The 15,355-nt window shown below is 34.0% G+C and overlaps 1 protein-coding gene and 1 pseudogene across 1 annotated transcript; both read right to left on the bottom strand.

Moving 5' to 3' along the window:
• Nucleotides 1-7,355: 7,355 nt before the first annotated feature.
• On the bottom strand, nt 7,356-9,279 carry LOC113729392 (probable LRR receptor-like serine/threonine-protein kinase RKF3; annotated as a pseudogene).
• A 2,936-nt stretch (nt 9,280-12,215) lies between these two features.
• LOC113729391 (GATA transcription factor 26-like) lies at nt 12,216-14,506 on the bottom strand. Its single transcript, XM_027253693.1, has 3 exons — nt 14,479-14,506; nt 13,146-13,478; nt 12,216-12,493 (listed from the first exon to the last, which is right to left on the bottom strand). Exons 1-3 carry the CDS (start codon nt 14,504-14,506, stop codon nt 12,216-12,218), a joined length of 639 nt encoding a protein of 212 aa, XP_027109494.1.
• Nucleotides 14,507-15,355: the final 849 nt, after the last annotated feature.

Below are 15,355 nucleotides of genomic sequence, written 5' to 3'. Positions count from 1 at the left end.
ATTTTGGCAGATTGTCAAAGTTTTGGAGAAGTTTGAGACTTCACTGGCTTCTGAAGGATCCTTGAATAATTTGGTGCTAAATCTCACTTCTCAGCATGGTAAGAAGAGGCTGCTTCTCCATTGGATCCAAAAGCTTGATCCCATTCATCACTCGGATAAATTGATCAACACTGCCTATAATAGGAGGCCGATAATGGTTTCTTGATAATTGCATATTGTAAATTCAGTTAGATTCTATTGTAAATTAGATTCTTTTTTAAATTGTAGCTTGCTGTCTCTATGTTTTAGGCCGCAGGCAGTGAGATGAATTGTTATGTAACCTTGCTTTTATCATCAATAATATACGACAGGACTTTTTCAACTGTAACTACAAATTTCTCTGCAATTCGGTAATCAAACAATTATCCTACTAATTGGTCATTTTTTGCAAGTGTGTATGTCCAACGTAGATATTTCAAAAGAAAATTTATCAATTAGTTTTTCTAAACTCTGAAGTGTTACGTTATCAAACAAATTGCAGAACCTCCTTGACTCAAAGCAAATTCAATCAATTGTAGTATGTATTTATATCAGACATGAAAAGGTGAGTGGATTTCTCAAAAGATCTTAACGTGTATTCACATATTGCACATGTTAGTTAGACTTCTTCGGTATTACTGACTACGAAAGTTGAGTTCTGGATTCTAGATGGATGTTGATCAGCAAAGCTGAAAATAGTGCTTCCTCCTGTGAATAAGACTAAGCTCTCAAAGTCATAAATTTGTGCAGCAGTAGTGGGGAACGAATCATCTGTATTTGAAATAACTGTCCTCCCGTCAGTTTCCAACATGTTCACAATTTGATTCATGGTTGGCCTGGCATAGTGGCATGTAAGAGAGGATGAACAAAAAGAATCGCTGCCAGAACATGTTTCTCCATTACTTCTGGGGGGTCTATATCAAGCAACTTTTCATCATTAATTCCCAGAGCTCGACCTTCCCTCACAACTGACTATGCCAATCTGTCAAAAGCAAAGCCTGATGATCTTTGTTAATCGAAATAACTGCTTCCTTGCCACTCAAGAGCTGAAGAAGAACAGACCCAACAGTGTAAACGTGACTTTTCTCTGTTAATTGGCCATATGAAGCGTATTCTAGAGATACACAGCTTAATGTACCAGCTACTCTTGTACTAAAATGTGAGAATCCATCTTGGTTGAACTGTGCCACAAATGGAGCCTCTCCAGTTCTAGCTATGCCCGTTATGTAATGGGTCTAATATTCGGCGTAAACATGTACAATTTTGGTCTAATGACTATATATATTATGTCTTTAATTCTTTCTTTATTATTTTTTTTTGTGTTAGTGTAAATGAGAGGTCTTGAACCCGAGATCTCTCACTCATATTCTTTTTTCCTGTATTATCCAATCCAACCCTCGACTATATGTTATATGTTAATCAAATTAATCATCTTTCGTTTTTATTTAAAAAAATCCATTAGAGCACTAGTTAAGTTTGAAATGAAGTAGGTGGTTTGGAGAATTGTTTGTATTATTTAATACCATTATCAGTGCACACAAACATTAAAATTAAGTACTTTCAAATTATTTAATATCACTATCAATGTACACGAATATTATAATAAGTACTTTGAAACTTTACTATTGGAAGGTTAGATTTTAATAAGAAGGGGGAAAACAAGAAAACAAAAAAAAGGTGAGTTATTTTGAAATATTTCTAAAAATACTTCATGTTAGTATTTATCTTCACTATCTTTTACGATCACTATTCATAATTACAGCCATTTAACACTTGGGTCTGTTTGATAACATAAAAAAGTACTGAATCTAAAATTTTTCAAACATTCAGATGTTTTGAGTGTTTGATAAATAAAAATTGAACTTCTTAAGTAGTGCTGAACCTGTGCGTATTTTTTTCAGTACAAAAATCCTAACTGAATGCTTAATTCTGATAAGAATCAATAGAATTACTACAACTATCTTATCTTGTCTACCAAATCTACCCTTGTTTGTTAATTATATTCAAAATTCTTATATAATTAAACAATCTGATATTTTCTATCTAACGGTTTTCGGTTTATCTTTTCTCCCTTTCAATGACTTTCACTTCTTCTCCATACTCCTCATAAAATATATTTCACTTTTTATATTAATTTGATTTAAAAATAAATATTGTCATTTTCATACTTAACAATTTTACGCTAATTAAATCATAGGTTCTATTTCTTTTTTGAATGAAAAAATATAAGGGCAAAATTGTCAACTTCAATTTATTAAGTATTCAGTTATAAAATATTTATCAAACAGTATAACTAGGTTTAGTATAAAAATTCAGACATTCATATATATCTTTTCAGTGCTTAAAATTTAGTAAATTAATTGTTTCAGTATTCTTATTTCAGAATTCAAATTCAGTTTTATCAAACGGAACCTTAGGTCCATAAGTCATGTAAAAATTTGTATAGAAATATTTAGAATAAAGTTATGCATTAGAATTGGTTGGAATTATCCTTTTCTTCCACTAAGTTTTATCTTATTCATTAGTTGTATATTGTTATCTAGTTGTAATTAATTTAACAAAAAGATGCTTTTTAGGTTAATTGATTATTGATCCTCATATGACGTCATTTTGAGGATTTTTTATCAGGATTTATGAACATATATATATATACGCTATATGTTCAAATCAATTCATATTTTGTGTTATTTAAAAAAGATTGTCGTCTATTTGAAATTGAAGAGACTGCATTAATATCAACTTTAAATGTTAGGGACCAGAAATGCAAAATCAACCAACACAGATTAACTCAATTAGTAAGGACGAGCCATTTTCTCAGAAAAGGTCGTATATTTGAATCTCGCTGCTAATGTGAGAATAAAAGGTCATATATTTGAATCCCGGTACTGATCTGAAAACTGTGTTAGTAGGTAATATGTAAGAACCCCTGCAAGTGACCTGTGGTTTTGGGAGCATGCCCTAACTCATTGTGACGATTAGAGCCGAATCCACCCAAATCTTTTTTTACCAAACAATATAAAATCAAAACTTTTAACTAACACTAATTTAATTTTGATCTTTAGTTATTATGTTCTGTATCAAATTAGAAACTTTAGGATCACATTTATTTTAATTGAAATATTAGAAACTGGTTTTATATACAATCCTAACATTGTGACCAAAATTACATTTTTCCCTATTTTCTAATAAATCCCATCCAAACCTGAATTAACAACACTAGGTAACAAGAATTATGAGTCCGATGATGACCTAACCCTGAGCTAATTGATATTCCAAGAATTAGTCATTCCATCTCCTCTAGTTCATGAACAAAAGACAAGCAATTATGGCATGTCTAAACTATTTTAAGTTTGTTTGGTAAGAAAATTATTTTATGATGATAACGAATACCACAAATAAATACTATTTTAAGTCTTGAAGATTTTCAATGTTCAAATATTGAGACAGGCATGGAGCCACCTAGGGATGGCTACAAAAGTTCCCCCCATCCCTGCCCCGTTCCCCACCCCCGCCCCACTGCTGCCCCTATAGGTTTACCAGTCTCATCCCACTATCATTATTATTTTTTATTTGATTTAATTTTTTGTATATGTATATATATATATGTGTATATATTTATTAATCATTCTTTTGAAGTTTCAGCAAAATATTATATCATTTTATCATAACAACATAATATGTTACTTAATTCGTACAAATATATTTATATAATAATAACATAGCATTTATTTCATATTATATATATATAAACGTACATAGATACTATACTATGTTAAAATTTAGGCAGAAGGTGGGATGGGGGTGTTTTGCCCTGTCCTCCGCACCATTTGAAGGAAGGGAAGACAAATCCCTCCTACCCGCCCCAACACCCACCCCGTTCATCTCCCCACAAGGCAGGCGCTCATGGGCACCTACCCTTGTTGCCATTCCTAGAGCCACCTATTGGTAGGTTGGGTAATTTTAGGCAAGGTTATTTTTAGAAAATTTGTTTTTACCCTTTTAATTTGCAAATGTTCCTCCTTTTAAAAAAAGGGATAATTTCAGATACCTCTCTCCAAGTTTCTCATAATATTAGTGAACTCCTGAAATTTTTAAAATGTCACTTATCTCTCTTGAATTGATATTTCTTGTAATATTTTAACCCTTTTGGAGGAAATACAAGAAAGATAAAAACTTTTGTTCCAATACTACCTTTATGTTATCCTACTTATGAAATTTATAATAACAATAAAAAATTTAAATAAAGTTAAATTTTTATAAGGTGTAAATTTCTCGATGTAAGCTATTTATTTTAGTTGTATCAGAACAAATTCAAAATTTACACCTTGAAAAATTCACATATATGAAGAGATTATTTTAGTTTTCAGCACAACTTAAACTACACAATGAATTAAAACATGTTTTTTCAAAAAAAATCTTGACTTCCTTAATTGTAACTATGCACGAAATTTTCTAAAGTGTTAATTAGTCACCAATATCCTCCTAAGTGGTTGATTTTGATTAGATTTAATTTATTCACATATTTTACTATCCCATCATGACCCCAATTTAAAGAAATATGAACCATTATTATTTAATAATTTGTTTTTTTAATTTACATTTTTTGGTTTTACAATTTTATTTTGCTTTGGCTTTTTGGTTAAATAGCTATTAAGAGCAAGGGTAATTTTATCAATTTGTGACCTTTGATAGGAATATTTAGTCTTGTCAAGTTGATAAGGGAGGTAAGGGAGATTTTAAAAACTTTAGGGGAGTGAGTGATATTATAACAAATCTCAGGGGAGGTTTATGCAATTATCTCTTTAAAAAATATTATATGTTGTTAATTATGCTATAATAAATCAAATCATAATAGACAATAAACACTATTAGACAATAAACACTATTATACAAGACATGGTAGTTGTATTAATGATCACGAAATAGTTTTAAAAGACAAATATTATGAATATAATAGTGCCATGCTCAACTCACATTGCTCAATATAATACTGCCCTAGGAAATATCCGTTTATTTCTAATAGCTTTAAATTGATTTTAAAGCGAAATTAATCACTTTCAAAGAAGTTGTACAAAAGTCGATGCATCCGATAAACCTTCATCGTAGGTCACCGGTAGTATCCCGTAGGTCACCGGTTCGAGTCCCAGTAACGAAAATGGGGTAACCCAACAACCCGAATAAGGGTTGGGGCCTGAAGTGGGGCCAGATCCTTTTCTTTTGACAAAAAAAAAAAAAAGATAAACCTTCATCGTTCTATGCTGCAGTATTTACTCTTATTATTGGACCCACAAAGGGTGGCTGGCATTAACCCAAACTCGAATATTTTCATGACTTGGCAGCAGGCAGCGGAGGACGTTGCATGGCATGCAGCTGTTGTTCTCGACTCTCCCACCCCGGAAGGCCTTTAATTGAGGACCCTCCTATCTTATACATCTAAACTTTTGTTCTCCAAACAAAAAAAAAAAAAAAAAAAACTTTTTGATTTGGTGTGTTGTACTCGATAAGTTTCACCAAAATTCATGCTTAAATGTGATTAAAATCTAAAAAAAAAAAAAAAAAAAGTATGAATAGAAAGAATGGAAGGGCGTGCATATTTGATGCAATATCTATGCATTTTTCGAACTCTAAGCTAACATTAATTCAAGTAAAGCCAACAACAAATTTTCCAATACTACAATCCTTGATCTAATTGAAAAAAAACTAAGAAGTTTCAAAATTTTCGTTTGTCATAGTAACTGGCATAAGTCCGATATTCATAAATTAGAAAATCGCTTGAATATTATTTTTTTTCAATTAGCATCGCATTTGCTGTGCACCGGGGCCTGGAGTTGCTATGAGGAGGTTGATGCTAAAACAATGAAATGGACAAAACGGGTGTTCGGAAAACCAAAAAGATAAAGAAGAAAAAAAAATGTTTTAGTTGAAAAATTAATTTAAACTTTGAAAAGAAATACATAATTTACGGTGTGACATGTAATTTTCATTCATAATTTTCCTCAAACCTCTCAAAGAAATACAGTGAAAGTGATGAAACTTCTCCAAAAATATAATTGCTATGTCATCCATTCTTCACTAATTCTCATTTGACCCAGAAAAAACCATCATACATATATACACGATCAATCAAGAATCCATTCTCTTGTCTCGGCTTCACCACCCGAACTTCTTGCAGATGGTAGGAGTTTGAAGACAGCCACCTGTTTTCGGGATCATCACTGAAGATCTATCAGAGGGGGGGTCCTTGAGATCGTACTTGAACAAGATCGAGCACCAGCATAACTCCGCTGCATTACCAACAGTAATCTGAATGGCCTTGGATATCGGTCGTAGGATGGCATGTATTCACTCGTAAGGCGTTGTCCACGGGGCCCTCAACAAGCCGGATAATGTACTAATCAATGAAGATTTCCACCTGAAAATTGCTGATTTTGGTGCTGCTTGTGAGGAAGCTCACTGCCATCTTCTTGCTGATCGCACTGGTAACTCTCCGGTGGATGGCCCCTGAAATGATCAAGCAGAAGAATTCCTGCAACAGGAAGATTGATGTGTATAGTTTTGGACTAATGTTATGCCAGATGATTTCTGGAACAATTCCATTCAAAGGCATGGCTCCAGAAACAGTTGTTTTTGGCGTGCTAAACAAAGATCTGCAACCTACAGTACCTCAGCATTGTTCTCCTGCAATGAGAGATCTAATAGTGCTGTGCTGGTCCTCCAAGCCTGAGAAGAGGCCCGAATTTTGGCAGATTGTGGAAGTTTTGGAGCAGTTTGAGGCTTCACTGGCTTCTGAAGGATCCTTGCATAATTTGGTGATAAACCTCACCTCTCAGGATTATAAGAAGAGGCTGCTTCTCCATTGGATCCAAAAGCTTGATCTGATTCATCAGTTGGATAAATTGGTCAACAATGCCATAGTATGATTCCAATATAGTTTCTTGATAATTGTGTATCGTAATTTCAGTTAGATTCTACTGTAAATTAGATCTACTGTGAATTGGAGCCTGGTAGACGTCTCCATGTTTAATTTAGGCTGTAGCAGAGGGATTAACTGCTGGGTAAACTTGCTTTTGATCATCAATAATGTATGACAAGAATTATTTAACTATAACTACAAACTTCTATGCAATTGGACAGTCCAACGTAAACATGTCAAAAGAAAACTGAACAATTATTGTGTGTGAACTCTGAAGTGTGACACTATCAAACAAATTTCAGAGCGTCACTCACTCAAAGGAAATTCAATCAATTGTAGTATGTAATGATATCAGACATGAAAAAATGAATAGATCTGTTAAAAGATCTTTATGTACATTGTGTGAACATATTGCACAAGTTAGTTAGACTTCTTCAATCCTCCCGACTCCAAAAGTCGAGTTATGGATTTCAGATGGACGTTGATCAGCAAAGTTTAGCATAGCACTTCGTCCAGTGGAGACTAAGCTCTCAATTTCGTCAATTTCTGCAGTAGTGGGGAATGAATGATCTGTATTTGATATAACAGTCCCGATGTCAGTTTCCAACATGTTCACAATTTGATTCATGGTTGGCCTGGCATGTTGGAGAGGATGAACAGAAAGAATAGCAGCCAGACCATGTTTCTCCATTACTTCTGAGGTCACTTTTCTCTGTCAATTTTTCATCAATAATTTCCAGAGCTCGACCTTCCCTCACAAGTGACCAAGCCCAATCTGCCAAAAGCATAGTCTGATGATCTGCGTCAATTGAAATAACTGCTTTCTTGCCACTCAACAGCTCGAGAAGTACAACCCCAAGGCTGTAAACATCACTTTTCTCTGTTACTTGGCCATATAAAGCATATTCAGGAGATACATAGCCTACTGTACCAGCAACCCTTGTACTAAAATGTGAGAATCCATCTGGGGTAAACTTTGCCAGGCCAAAATCAGCCAGTTTTGGCTCAAAAGACTCATCGAGTAGTATGTTGCTTGCTTTGATGTCTCTGTGGATGATTGCAGGTTGTAAGTCGTTATGTAAATAAGCCAATCCACATGCAATCCCTAAGGCAATCTTTTTGCGAATAGGCCAGCCAAGCACTTTGGCTCTTGGGCTGAAGAGATGATCATGTAGACTTCCATTTTGGATAAAATCACACACGATTATTCTCTGGTGACCTAATGGAGGTGATGTCGCTGTACAGTAGCCTCTCAAAGCTACAAGATTTACATGCCTAACACTAGCAATTACCTCTACTTCGTGTCCGAAGTTTGCATCCCCTGCAACTGAACAATTCTTGAACCTTTTCAATGCTACTTCAGAGCCGTCTGCTAAAATTCCTTTGTAGACATTCCCATATCCACCTGTTCCAACTAGATTCTCCCTGGAAAAATTCCTTGTAGCTTGTTTCAATTCCTCAATGTTGAACCTGACGAAAGTAATGCTTCCGCTGTGTAACTTGAAAGCAGAAGCTTTATCATCTTTAATCTCTCTTCTCGTGTGATCTTTCTGAATCCAATATTTTCTCTGCTGTCTGCATAGAAGCCAAATAATTGGAATGACCAACAGCAATCCAACGACAGAACCGATTAGCACTACCTGTACCACGAAATTCAGGACTTTATGGTGATCAGCTCTACTTGGAATTAATGATGAGTAATCGAACGAAAACAAACACTTGATGGTGTCTAAATCAGTTGGTCCAAACTGATTAGCAAAAGCAGCAGCATACATGGTTGGAAAACCGGAGCAATCTGATACATTGCTGATTTCATTGCCACGAAAATAAGCCGACCGAATGCTTGACACAGCAGCAAGACGGGACACAAGAAGAATCATCATTCAAGGATTGATTACATGATTTAATTAGCCCCTGCAACTGGGCTTCAGGAACCAAGGCCTCAAACTGTGATTGTGTTGATATATTCATGCAAACATTCGAAATCCATGGAGTCTGAATGATTCTATGTATTCGTTGACAAGAGACTGATACTCATCCCAACAAGGCTCGGACGCATTAACAGGAAAGGTAAAGTATCCTGTTTTACGGAGATACTCTGATCGAATCATGCGAACAGCTTCAAGAAGGGAATGACACTCATTGGGAACATCAGTAAATTGCAGAGCAACAGGATTTCTGGCCACAATTTTCCCGAACTCTTCAAAGTCCAAAGGACAAAAAGAATCATTTTCCAGTTTTCTTTGCGAAAATTTGTCACTACTAGGCAAACTGGAACGACTGGAACACAAAATTCCCTGCACCAATCCATGGAGAATCATTAATAAAAGGATAGGCTTTAACTCCATTTCCTCCTTTTCTGAGCGAAAAGATATTTTCCTCCTTTTTAAACACTGGACCTCTTAGCGTTTCTCTGATTCTTGTTGAAAAATGTCACCTCCAATTACGTGGCTGATACAAATATTCTGTTTTCCCTTCTAGATGATCATTTGACTAGGTTTCTTTTATGCTGGTTTTTGCATGGACAGACTTGGCTAGCAAACTTACACAGTAGTAGTAACGTATTCTATAGGGCAAGGTCATTACACGCACTTTGGTTGTCTAAGAGTTCCACTGAAATAAAGTTTTGACCGATGATGGAGATAATGTTCTTGTTGAAGAAAATTTTGTAGTTTTCAATATTTTACTGCAGGAAATTGATTACTCCATATATCAGTATATCATCGGGTCCGGACTTGGACTGAAGATGTTGAACTAATCTATCTTTAGAAAGGATCAGTTGACTTAGTCATTCAGACATAGCTTTGGTCAATCTACAATGGCCACTGGTAACAAAGAAGTCAACCATGGCTTACTCCTAAATAGTGCTTATAATCTCAGGGGATTAATCACAACTCACGAGAAGTCTCCTATGGTTTGGTGTATTTTGTAGTTTACCTCCCCATCCTTTTTTTTTTTCACTTAATCCCTTTGACTATTTAGTAACAGTGCTGACAGTTGATATCAAAAAAATAATGCTATTCCTGCAAAAATAATAAACAAACATAAATGCCCATATGTTCGGATCGAATATAGCACATAGTTATCTTTTTTTTGCACAAATTAAAGTTCTGATCTATCCATTTGAAGCAATCACATGCATGATGATTCTAGATTAAGAAAAAAGAATTGCGCAATTTAAATTATTTTTCTAAAAAGTATAAAAAATAATTAGTTTATCGTAAAAATTAAACCTTATAATTTGAATATCCAATAAATCTCGTTTCAGAATTTTTTGGTGTCCAACATCTTTTCAAAGGTGATAGTTTACCACATCCACAGGTTTCTTAGATTAGCTCCTCTATGGGGCGTGATGAACAACATCTAGACGAAAAGGAAGGAAATGAATTCGAAGAAACTTGGGCATTTTTTTCTTTCTATTTTAGTTGCAAATTTTGTGGATGAATGAGAGATTTTTTTGCTTTTGATGAGATGAATGGTCAAAACATACTCAAAAACTTTTGAGGGTCACTTCTTTATAGGATATGAAGAGTGCCATTTTTGTCAGAAATTTTAACGATTAAAATGTGGATATTTTTGTCAACTAAAATGTTTTGATGGTCCATTTGCTAAGGTGAACTAACAGAGGGGATAAAGCGAGAAAAATAAAACGTTAGGAAATAAACTGCAAAACACACCAAACCTTAGGGGGACTTCTTGTGATTCAAACCTATTTCAGGTTTAAGTTCCAAGTATGGAAATGAGAAATTCTACCCAAAACTTTGAAAAGGTCCACTTCACTTAATTTAAGCCAGCTGGAAAACAATACTGCTACGCAATCCAAAAACGATTAGTAGTAAATTAAGTATACTAAGTAAATAGACAAGCTTGGTTAGAGCTTGGCAATCAGTTTTTTTTTTTTTTTTTGTTTCTTATTAGTCTTTGTATATTATCTTAATGTCAGTTTAACACTTAATTTAAACACAATGCTATTGTTGATCATACCACCAGCTTTTCAAGGCAAAGGAAGCTAACGAAGAGGATCAAAATGTAGAGTCGTGCCTTTTGTTTTAGGTTAAATTCATTAAACCCCCTTAAGGTTTGTGCCATTCGAAATTTCTCTCTTAAAATTATTTTTGTTATACCTTTCCCCCTTAACTGACCATTAACACTAATGATTTAGTAAAAGTACGACTCTAGTCAGTAGAAATAATACCAGGAAAAGAGCTCGGTTTTTTTTTGGCAGAAAAATATTTTCCCAGTCATTTTAAAAACCGGCATGTCTTTGGAAACTATAGAAAACTGTATCATTTCATGTCCAAGAAATCGTAAAATAATTGCTGGAAAAGAATACCATGTAATTTTAATAACAAAAAATATAAATTCTCTAGATATCTTCAAATATCCACGACATGCATATGGAAGATAAAATATTTAACCATATTTCAATCTCAACTTATTTTATTGATATTCATAACTTGAGGTAGGGTACCTTGAACAGTAGCAGGGTGTCTAATTTACTGATTTTTGTGAACAGAAGCTGTTTATTTTAGGACTCCTTGATTTTCCCAAAAAAAAATTATTTTCCACCCTAAAATTTGTGATAGGAGAAAGCTTGGGCCGTCAGAAGGGAAATATGGTAAATAATGGAAGTAAGGGCAAGATTGAAACTTTGGAACTGATGTGGTTTAATAGAATTGGCAAAGTGTCACGATTATATCACTAGGACCAAACTTCAGTAGGCTAAGTGCATTAACCCTTTTGTTTCTTACTCGCAAGATTCTAGTCCTTTCATTGCTTCCTTCATATTAGAATTTAGGCGTTATTGCTTAAATTTCTATTTAACTAGAAAATCCTAGGAACTATAATAAATTGACAAGTACTAAATAAGAACTACGAAATGAGTTCTTTGATCTGCATTGATACAATAGTTCATCTACTAATCATATAGTCTCAAGCGTTCTTAATTGTAGGTTGACCAATCATCTCATGATCAGTGCATGATTTTCATATCTAAGACTAGAAAGTTATACAATAAATCAAGGTATTGGGAGAAAACCAAGACAAAAACATAGAATTCAATCCAACATGAATAAAAGTACTTGACACAATACTAGCTAGTCTTTCATAATCCCAAATCTGCCAAGCACAAACATATGGTTTTGGTCTTCAGCATGGTTCACCAACCAAAAACATAGTTGCAAGGCATATGCACTATAATTGTACAATTCTTGGCAGAACTTATAAAGTTAAATTATGGATTTGGCAGTTGGCAGCACAACCAGGTGAACAATCAGGAATTAATTTAAGACTGCGGTTTGAAATTCTTGGTAGGAGAAGCAGGTGGCTTGAGCGATATGCATCCAAGACCTATCTCATTTTCTGGTATGTAATGGTTAATGCGCTCGAAAATCAGTACTTCTTCACCATTGCAGTAGTCTCCAGCAGCAGCCTGTGAATCTTGCAAAGCATAGTAAAGTTGCTGGTGAAGCATTTCAGTAGGAGACATGATATGCTGGTCAAGGATTGATCTCTTCCTCTTAAACACGTTGTTGCCATCCCAGAGCGGGAATTCGACTGCTTCTGCAAAATGGGAAAATTGCAGAAAGACTAGACCATTGTAGTTATGGATTTATATATTACCATAATTACTTCCATGAAATTTGATCATGTGTGATGAAAACTGATATGAGATGAGGATTAGATTATCTGATATTTTTGGAACCTGAAAAACTTCATGGCCTCTTAAGAAACCCTTTAAGCTATGATGCTGCCGATGACTTGTCTATCAAAGAGGTATTTGAAAACGTAAAATTTCTCCATCCAAAATTGCAATGAATAGTTTCTTAGTTTTTTGTGTATTCTTACCTCAAGTTTGTGTTTGTCCAAAAAAAAAAAAAAACATTTCAACACTTGACTCACTTATTACCAGATGAAAACTTTTGATATGTCAAACGAGAAAAGAAAAATAAACCTCACGAATTACTGACAAATATGAGCAAAAAATTTTATGTATTTCAGTAAAACAGTTTCGCTTTTTTACTAACTTGGATCTCATTATTCCTCATTAGGTACATCAATCCGTGCCAAATGACAACTATACTGGACAGGCTTGCTAAAAAGCAATTGCAAAATTACCACATTCAGAGTCAAAATACATTGTTAATTTTGTAGCATGCAAATGATACCACCAAAATTCAAGAAGACCGTGTGTTACAATTCAAAAGAACTTTACCTTCTATAGTTTGCACTCGAGTAAAGTTGTCAGATAATGTTGCTCCAATAGGTGTACTTTCTCCATTGCCCGTACCATCTCCAAGAACAGGTAAAAGTAGTTCTTGTCCAGCAATATTTGACTCAAGAATTGGAGGTTGTTCATGGCTATGACATGAGGAAGAGCTAATTTGGTTTAGCTTTGAGGGCAATTTACCTGAATGATCGTTCTCAGGGTCTTTAATTGCATGTTTTGGAATATAATCTTCAAGTGTTCCCCTTGTTCTCCACCTTGATCCACAAGCATTGCATAAAACGGGCTTCTCTGGTGGTCCACTTCTCCAAAGAGGGGTCTCTGCAATAATTTGTTATTTTTCTTGTTAAGACGATGATGCTTAAAAGAGAAAATAACAACTTCAGTATCTACTAAAACAAATAATTCTTCTCAAACCTAAGTTGTCTGAGAGAAAAAGTCTCACAGAAATTAACTGAAAATTTTTTTAGGATATCAGCTCCCAAGATTTTTCTAACAAATACATTATAAACTGTGTTAGAATATGCTACTCCTAAGGATGCTTACCTCAAAGGTAATAAATTAATTCATACAAGTCATTAAACATCTTTAATATCTGCATCTCAGTTTTCTTGCCTTTTTCTAATGCAAGACTAGTATTTTTGCATTGTTACCTGTAAGTTTTTGTGGTACATGCAACTGAATTCTAAAGCAATCAATTCATTTCTTTCCAAATACTAATACGATGGAGTAATCAATGTAATTTCTAAGAAATAACAATATTCTATTGCTACATATGCCATTTATAATGGCAGATTCTGTGCTTGAAGTGTAAAGTTTTTCATAAAGTAAGACTTTGACTTCTTAATTATTGTTGTAAAACAGAAGGAAAAGGTTGTGAAGTCTATTAACCTTTTTGTTAAATATCAAGTCATTCAAACAAATTAATTTATTGATTTTCTTAGTTTTTCATTGTTAATCTCGTGATTAAGAAAAGTTTGTGTACAATTCTTCTATAAGAGAATTCTTCTACAGAGAATTCATCAAAAGATAAAAAAAAACAACAAGCACATTAGGAAGGTTTAAATAAGATGAAGAACACTCACGCTCCACACCACAATGACAGCATGGTCCTTCTCTAACCATGAAACCTTGCCAGAAGAAAGCATAAATTTTTATCAACTTGAGAAAAGAGGATAATCTCCACCTAAAACTCCAAGAAACAGATGCTATACAAGTTTTAAAAATTAAAATAAAGGAATGGACTTGCTTTTGACACCTAAAGAAGGATATAGGAAATGCTTGAACAGAGAATATAATAGCAAACAAAATCTATACATACCAATACCATTGATTGCATTTTCACTCATTATGGTTTTACTTAAATTGCTTTCTTGGCAAAATTTTGGGTGCAGGCAATCAAATTAATTGCAGGAGTAAATTTTCCAAGAAGCAACAACTTGAGAAAAGAAAAACAACTATATATTCATTTTTGAGGTTGTGCAAATGGACAAAACATACACATGATGCATCTTCCTCACAGGCAAGCACTGCAGTTTTTATGTAACGGATAGTCCAAATGTCAAAAATAAATAAGAGAGTTGAACTGATGATTACAAATCACAATAACCATTATTATTTCTTTAAAAATATGGTACCAGATGCAAATAATCAAACTAAGAACGAGAGTAGTTTTTTTTTTTCTTTTTTCTTCAAAAAGCCCAAAAGAATTTCAAGAAAAATAGGAAAATGAAAGTGATCACAAGATACATCTTCGTGACAGACAAGCACTGAATTGTTTATGTAACGTATATTTTCCACATATCGAAAAAGAAAAGAATTAAAGTCGTTATACCAATAGAACAAGAAGCATTTACTACATTTTTTGTGTTGACAAGAGAATCGACAGCCGCTATTCGAAAATGCATATTGGGTAAATCCCGCCCCATACAAACCATACGAAAGGGTAAGACGCATTTTTTATCCTTCTCACTGGAAATATGGTACCAATAGCATTTACTTGTCGCTCATGTAGAAGGACTGGAGAGCTTTGAAGCTAAGGAAGAAATGTATGCTACTGTATGTATTAAGAGCTATTTGCATGATGAATTGAATTCGACACACTCTACATTAAACAGTTTAACACGTAAACAAGATTATCTGACCAGATTCTAGTTGGTTTCTATTATTTTCATAGTATAACTTTGCACTAATTAAAT

Source organism: Coffea arabica, chromosome 2e, assembly GCF_036785885.1.
Source record: "Coffea arabica cultivar ET-39 chromosome 2e, Coffea Arabica ET-39 HiFi, whole genome shotgun sequence".
NCBI classification, from domain to species: domain Eukaryota; kingdom Viridiplantae; phylum Streptophyta; class Magnoliopsida; order Gentianales; family Rubiaceae; genus Coffea; species Coffea arabica.
Note: the sequence above shows the minus strand (reverse complement) of the source record. Positions and strands in the feature narration are given on the sequence as shown.